Here is a 7,957-nt window from a genome sequence, read left to right on the forward strand (position 1 = left end):
GTAAAATAAGCATTTGTTTGATTTTTAGCACTTTTGCATCTCACTTGTCGTCACTAAAAATGCACTCAGTAAGTTTTTATGTTCAAATAGCTGGATTCGCCCCAAAGTGTTTTGGACTATTCTGACACGTATTGGTCTGGATACATGAAATTTAGTCTGCTGCAGTTTCATACCATATTACTAGACTTTTATGTTTGGGTCAATGACATTACGGGTCATTTTTCTGTCCAAAGGCCTTAATGATAATAAAAAACAAAGATATGACATCCAAAGTATGTAAGGTAGTACAACTAGATCTCTTTTATTGAATCCAAAAGGTTTAGGTTAATTATATTTTGCTACATATAAGGGTATTTTAAAGATTTTGTCATTCGGTATAACCGTCCAAAGGCCAATACGGCCATTTCATTTGTGATTAAAATATCTTAAAATGAAATAAATGTATATATTTTTTATTCTATCCTGATTTTATAACATCATATATCAACATAGTGCAAAATTGTATTAAAATTATGTGTAAAAGTCGTTGCTTTGTTATGAGAAATAATGTCCGGAAAAATTAATTTCATTGATGTCATTCGGAATAACCAATATAAAGGGACCATTCTGGATCAAGTCATGCGGTCAATATCATGTGACAGGATATGACATCATTCAGACACCTGCACAGGACCACACTCATGTTTTCACTTGCTCATACGCATGTCCTGAAACATCAGGTCATTCGGTACAACCGCTATAAAACATGGAAAATGTTGTAATATTTTAAAAGCTTGTACTAAATATAAAATGTTTGTCCTTTTGCCAGCTAGCTAGCTAGCTATCAGCCTGTTAGCATTGTTTGAAAATATTGTCATTCGGTATAACCAAAAGTGTCATTCGGTAAAACCGAAATTTTGGTTAAACCAAATTACTTTTTTGGTGACAAATTTTGTCAAAAACGACAAAAGCAGTGTTAATTGATTATAAAAACCACAATCTCATTGTTAACACTTAATAAAACTTCAAAATTAATTGTCTCCATTATGTTTTTTTACACTTTTAAAAACCTTATTCGTCAATGACCCGTTTATGCTTTATAAAACATGAGTACTGACTGTTGAGAGCATTATATAGAATAACATTTGGTCAATTACATGACATGGCAGGTCATGTGATCTCAACATCACCCACGAAGAGGCGACACACGCCATACAGAAACCTATTTTTTTTTAGAAGTGCTAAATTGCTAATTTCTTTATGTGTAAATCATTGTGTACCATTAGCAAAAAATGTACTGACTGCACCTTTAATTTGTGTAAAATATAAATCAACTTTTTATCTGCCGCCCTGCTGTCTAGATACTGACATCATGATCTGCATTAAAACCAATATCAGTTGGCCGCATTTCTATTTTAGTAATTGTGAACATCTCAGATGTCATTGTTAGGTTTGGCTTATCTTTATGTAGGCTATATACAAACACCCTGCTCTGTTATGTATGATATTCAGATGATCAGGATCATCTGCTGAAAAAAGGTCTCCCAGTCTAGTCAAGTTGGTCTGTATGTTTTAGAGGGCATTTGGGCACTTGATAGCTGTCTGACCAGCTAAATGCATGCTTAGCCAAGCAATAAGACCACCTAGTCCAGCCTAAAACAGCTAAGACCAGAAAACCATCTAAGGCTGATTTAAGCCATTTTTTAATCAACAGAACTGTCATTAAAAACAGAGTGAAGTGCATTTTGTTGACTTATAAACTAATATTCACCTTTGATATCTATTTCATAAGGAACCAGAGAGTTGGTTAATAAAAGTTAACAGTTTTCTGCATCACTGTTACTGTATATATGAAGAACACAACATTCTGACATAGAAGAACATAGCACTGCAAACACTTACATATCTCCGCAGCTTCTTCTCGGGTGGCGACTTTCTCAACCATCCCTGACAGATGATTTCCCCTCCGCTCATTTTACAAAAAGAAAAAAACACACAACCCACAACAACCGTAATATCACTCTGAAGTCCTCAGATGATGCGGGTCCATCTATGTTGAACGCGTGTGGAACTGTGGAGTGGATGTAAATCTGCAGCGCTGCGGCGCGTCATTTAGTGATGATGGGACGCGTCCTCTGAGCTCAGCAGGACTCACTGTAAACACTACACGCGAGAGAGACGCCTGACGCGAGATAAGAAGGAGAAACGCTCGAGTTGTAGGAAGATGTAGGAAGTACTGTTGGTTGTCTGCTGTTTGTTTTCCCACTCACACGCACACCACGCCCACTGAATTGAAGGGACGGGACTCTTTCTCTCTCACTCACTGTAGGGATGAACAGACAATGAATCACAAGCGTGGAGTTCACTGCGCAGAGACCGGCTCACGCGTATAGTTCGTTTTTAGTACTAGATTACACGCTTTGTGCACTTTTAAGTCTATTTAAAGTTTGTAAGCGTCTGTCAAAAAGTAAAATTTACTTCAAGGGATAGTCTAATATCCAATGTTATCAAATGAGCCTCAGCAGAGCGCACTGAGTGTTTCCCAGGACTAGAACCAACCGTCACTAACTTTACCGAGCGTATCAATTAGTTTGAAAAACACACCACCTAGTGGACAGATTTATGTAATGCAGGAAATCAGCTATACACGCGCTTCACAAGTTTATGTAAATATATTTAAATATGGATTAAGTTGTCACAAAGGGAGCGTGTAGTATAGGACTTGTTGCTTCATTTTATAAAAGGTCACTATGGGTGGAAATGTTTGTTTCTTTACATAATTAATCCATGTCAAATTGACAGCCTCAGATGATCGGAAATGCGTGTGCACATTAGACTAGTAAACATTTAAACGAGGGAAAAATAAATAATATTTAATACATAAGCTTGTGGATCATGAAAAAAAAACATGTGAATGAGAGATTTATGGTTTTGTTGTTGTTATATTAGATTTTAATGGGTCAAAGTATTTTTTTACATAGCAGGTAAAATGTTTTGTCAAAGCAAATGTGTGTGTGTGTGTGTGTGTGTATGAGGTGGATCACATTAAGTCATTTGTTTGATTTGTGTTACAATAAACGTGATATTTTTAAATGACATTTTATTTCCAATAATAATGGCATTGTTTGATCACATGAAAATACAGTGTAAAGTTTATTAAAGCATATTGCAATTTTCTCAAAAATAAAAAAGGGGAACATATAGCAGCTACAAGACTGCATGTGCAAACAAACACTGTCGATGTGATGCGATAATGTACTGTAAATGCTTTATGCATCGTATTAACTTTTTGATTATATCTAAAAACATAGCCTACAAAATAGCTATATAGCTAGGCTATTAGCAGATAGGCCTACAATCAATAGAAAATGTTTGTTTTTTTACCATTTCCCTGCCACTTCAGTAGGCTACATTTGGCCTTACATATATTTTTTTTTTCTAAGAATGTGTTCAATATTTTCAACTAAATGTATTTAGATGATAGGCTATATTTAATGCATTTATTTATAATAAACAGGTGATGTTTACAACATAACTGTACAATGTTTATGTTTAATATTTTCGCCGTTTGTTTTGAACGATGAATTTCAATTGTTAGTCTTTCTATGTAATTCTGCAGACATTAGATACAGATGTAATTGTATAATCATAGAGATGATAGGCTATAATATTACACATTGTTTTGATATTGTTTTTTAAATTAAACTCCTATGCTAGGCTGTGTCTGTTAGCCACTATGTCGTCAAAGTGAGTTTAGAATGTCGCGCGTCTAAAAACATGCAACTCTTCACATTTTACTCACTCACTCGGTTTGTAGCTGATCTAGTCTGATTGATTGATACCATCAGTGGTTCATCATGGGACAGAGAAGTTCACGAGTACGATCTTTTACGGATGGCGAGCAGGTTTACGACCCAAACCCCAGCAGCAGCAGCACGGCGGAGAAACATCCTCATCGGCCTGATGAGAAGCCTGTTGATGTTGCTGAGGGAGAGGGAGACGTGCTTCCCAACTCGCGCCCGAAAAAGAACAAGAAAGTGGGCAACTTCTTTAAGTGGCTCTCTTTCGGTGGGAAGAAAAAATCCACCAAAAACAAGAGCTCAGATCAGGGTGAAATGAAGGACCAAGATATTGAGGCGGAACCACCCAGGAGAAGTACCGACGGTAAATGACACAACTATGTTATAAAGTCACTTCAAGTTCATAATTTACACCTAAATGAGTAACAGGAACTTTTCTGCCCCCTATAGGATGGTTTTAAATAGACCTTTAAGTGTAAAAATCAATAAAATTCTACTTTTTTGTACTTTAAAAATCAATAGGTGAACAATTAGTAATTTACTTTGATATCAAAGCGTCGCTGTTCCCAATAAATCAGTATTTTATCAGTTAATTGACTGCTAGCTAACTTCTTGTGCTGATATTCTCCTCTTCAGATCAAAAGTCTCTACAGTCCATCTCCAGATCTGTAGAGGTCATTGATCTCGAGGAACCTCCTGCCGGTGTTATTCAAGTCCTTCCCGCTGCTGAGCCTCTGGTCCTTCAGGAGCTCCAAACTCATGTTCACGACGCTCCAGTCAGTCTGACAGCAGTTGAAACGTCTCCTCTGACGAAACTGCTGGACAGTAATGAAGTGAACATGAGACCTGAGGGTGAGTTTCCTGCCACAGTCCCCAACAATAATCTCACTATATCTGCAAAGCAGCACCACTAAACATCGTCTTCTTCTGTTCATCTTTTAATAGACGACATCTGCTGCCGATATGCAATTGGCCGTAAGCTGGGGCAAGGTGGATTTGGTGCCGTCTATGAAGGCACTCGTTTGGCGGATGGCCAAAAGGTTTGATGTTTTTTTTACTTAGGAATACAACTTTATACAACACAAGCCATCTACCTGTATCATGTATTCACTATTTAGGGCTCTTGATCTGTTAGAACTTAAATTCTCACTTGGAATATATGATACGACCTCTACACACATTAATTGCTTTTTGTTTTGTCCATCAGGTGGCAGTGAAATTTGTCAAAAAGACAAAACACACGGAATGTATCAGCATTGTGAGTAGAAGTGATTTTTCAATAGACAAACTCACTCAAGGCCCTGTTTAAAACCATCTGACATCATATAATGTTTCTTTCTTCCAGCCTGATCATCCCGAGCCCCTTCCCAAAGAAGTCGCTCTGACAATCCTGGCCAATAAAGGTCCAGCGACGGACATCATCAAGTTGCTGGACTGGCAGGATCAGCAGGACTTCTACGTCATGGTCCTCGAGCGTTTCTCGCACTGCATGGATGTGTCTCGCTTTGTGGAAAGAAACGGCGGCAGCGTCGACGAGAAGTTTGCTCGGCTCATCATGTGGGGGGCAACAATAGCCGCTGATGTGTGCTGTCGCCGGGGGGTTTACCATGGAGACATAAAATTAGAGAACCTGCTGATAGACTTTAAGAACCTCGAGGTCAAACTCATTGACTTTGGGTGCGGCGATCTCCTGACAGAATCTGCCTACACGAGATTCTGTGGTGTGTATTAGTTCTCGAAACTCTTGTGAATCAGTGAACTCATGCTGCGGTGGAGACTCAAACTTGAGATCTCTTTCCTCCAGGCACAATGATGTACTGCCCTCCGGAGTACAGGATGAAGGGCGAGTTTCATGGAAAGCCGGCGACGGTCTGGACTCTGGGGATCCTCTTGTTCAGAATGCTGTGCGGATACTTTCCAGATACTTTCGACTTGTACAGGATCAATATGAACACCTGGTACAAACCTGGCTTGACAGAAGGTGATTTGTACAAGTACAATTCTAACGCTAAACTTCATAGGAGATGGCTGTATAGATAATGCAGGAATTTGTCGGCTTTCTGACCTGAAGATCTTAGAATAAGGATTCAGTAGAGTGGATGTAAAGTTTACGGTAATAATCAGACGTCTCTCCATCTTTCTGCACAGATTGCTGCCATTTGATCTGCTCTCTTCTGCAGCAGAAGCCTGAGTGTCGACCTGATCTGGAAAGGATCATTTACCACCAATGGTTTTAGGTACCGAGCCATGAGCTAGAAACTATTTAAGATGTATTTTGAACATCTCACCTGTTCTAAGTGTAACAAATTTAGGCAATTAAACTCATTTCTGTTTTTTGTTCCAGGTGTAAGATCACTCACAGCCACTCCAGAAGTGTCATCAGTTCAGAAAATCTCTTTCTGTTTGATGAAAAAATCCACAAAAACAAGAGCTCAGGATGAGATGAAGGACCAAAGTACTGAGATGGAAACATCCAGAAGTACTGAGGGTAAATGAGAATATTGAACTTCATGTAGTTTTCTGGAGCTCTTCAAAGTCACTTCATAATTTACACCTAAATATGAGAAACTGGAACTTTTCTCATCTGTTCTAAGTGTAATGAATTTAGGCAACAAAACTCATTTCTGTCTTATTTGTTCCAGGTGTAAGAGCGGTCACTCCAGAAGTGTCATCTGTTCATCTGTGTGTCTGCGGGCTGAATCCAGTGGCGTCTCCATCCATCCACTTTAGCCTCTTGCATCTTGGCTTGAAGCAGCAACATTAGCATCTGGCGCTATTGCTTTCTAAAGGATGTTAAAATAAATAATTGTATTGTTGTAAATAATTTGAGAGTTGAGCAGCTCCTCTGAACAGCCGCAGAGATTCCTGTCAGAGCCTTCAGAGATCTACTGTTGAGTCAAAAAAAAGTTATCAGACATGTTACCATACAGTGCCTTCAACTTGTGTAAAATTGTATATTTTATACTTCAAATTCAAAACAATAAAAGACATGGTTTTGCAGTACATGGAAAAATCATAATTGATAAATGAAAACCTTGAATGAAAATTGACATATTGCACTCTTTCAACTGAAACTTAAACCTAATTTTAAATCTTAACATTGAATATTTCTTATTTAAATCCATAAAGAAACACTTTCATAAAAGACAAAGAGAATGATTTTATTTTGCAGATATTAAATGTGATTGATGATTTTGCAATATTGGTCATAAATAATAATAAAAAGATTTTTTTTTTTTTTTTTTTTTTTTTTTTAAAAAAAAAAACAAACTTTAGGCAACATGTCTTCCAACCAAAACGCCCATATAGGTCGTTTGTCACTTCCCTGAAATATGACTCATAGGAGCGTTTATTAAAGTTGTGTCCCTATCGACAACAGGACACTTTCATTTTAATGCATTGTACCCTTTTATCTGCATCATAATTTGGGTTTCGTGTAGCTCAATTGGGAGAGCATTGCAATATGCAATCATGTGATCATACGATTGTGGGTTTGATCCCAGGGAACGCATGTGCTCATAAAGTGTATATGCACTATAAATCACTAAGGGTAGGTTTAGGGATGAAGTAGATGTAGTTGTTAATAAAAAAATGAGTTTTGCTAAATGGAAATAGGACAAATGGTGTAAAAAGTCCACACATTGCATTTAAATGAACACGCATTTTGATTAGTAATGGCGGTCATACGTCATTTCATGATGACAGGCGTAACACGACACTGTAATTATTTTTACGCCGGCTAGAGGGCGCATGACTTTAAAACGTAAATGACCTATAGGAGGACAGTCTCGTTTCTGAAGCTTCTCCAGCATTTAACATTTAGTATGTTTCCCTAATCAGACACACTTGATTCTGGTCATCAGCTCATTAGCAGAGACTCCAAGACCTGAAATGGGTGTCAGACAAAGGCCCTGTCCCAGATGAAAAGCAAAGCCCTCGTGGTCCACACTTTCGTGACGTAATGCGTCCTTTGACTGTCGGCTAGAAGTCTGCAGAGGCGCTCACTTCAGTGCGGGACGGGTTCAGCAGAAGTTCGCATTGAGGGCATATAGGGGCACTCCTGAGCACTGTTCTGAAAACTACAATGACAAATGGGACACCCTATGGTCTTGTCAAGTGCACATGAAGTGTGCCATTTGGGACAGGGCCAAAGGAGACATTCAAAATGTGCAGTGTTG

The 7,957-nt window shown here is 38.3% G+C and overlaps 1 protein-coding gene and 1 pseudogene across 1 annotated transcript in view; one reads left to right on the forward strand and one right to left on the reverse strand.

The window, feature by feature from the left end:
• gab2 (GRB2-associated binding protein 2) overlaps positions 1-2,414 on the reverse strand; it is a 73,850-nt gene extending 71,436 nt beyond the window's left edge. Inside the window, exon 1 of the mRNA XM_051862429.1 lies at positions 1,882-2,414. Within this exon, the coding sequence (XP_051718389.1) occupies positions 1,882-1,953 (72 nt within the window). The 5' untranslated portion in view covers positions 1,954-2,414. The remainder of the gene's footprint in view (positions 1-1,881) is intronic.
• A 1,422-nt stretch (positions 2,415-3,836) lies between these two features.
• Positions 3,837-6,662, forward strand: LOC127495571 (serine/threonine-protein kinase pim-2-like; annotated as a pseudogene).
• Positions 6,663-7,957: the final 1,295 nt, after the last annotated feature.

Source organism: Ctenopharyngodon idella, chromosome 15 (assembly GCF_019924925.1).
Source record: "Ctenopharyngodon idella isolate HZGC_01 chromosome 15, HZGC01, whole genome shotgun sequence".
Taxonomy (NCBI): Eukaryota; Metazoa; Chordata; class Actinopteri; order Cypriniformes; family Xenocyprididae; genus Ctenopharyngodon; species Ctenopharyngodon idella.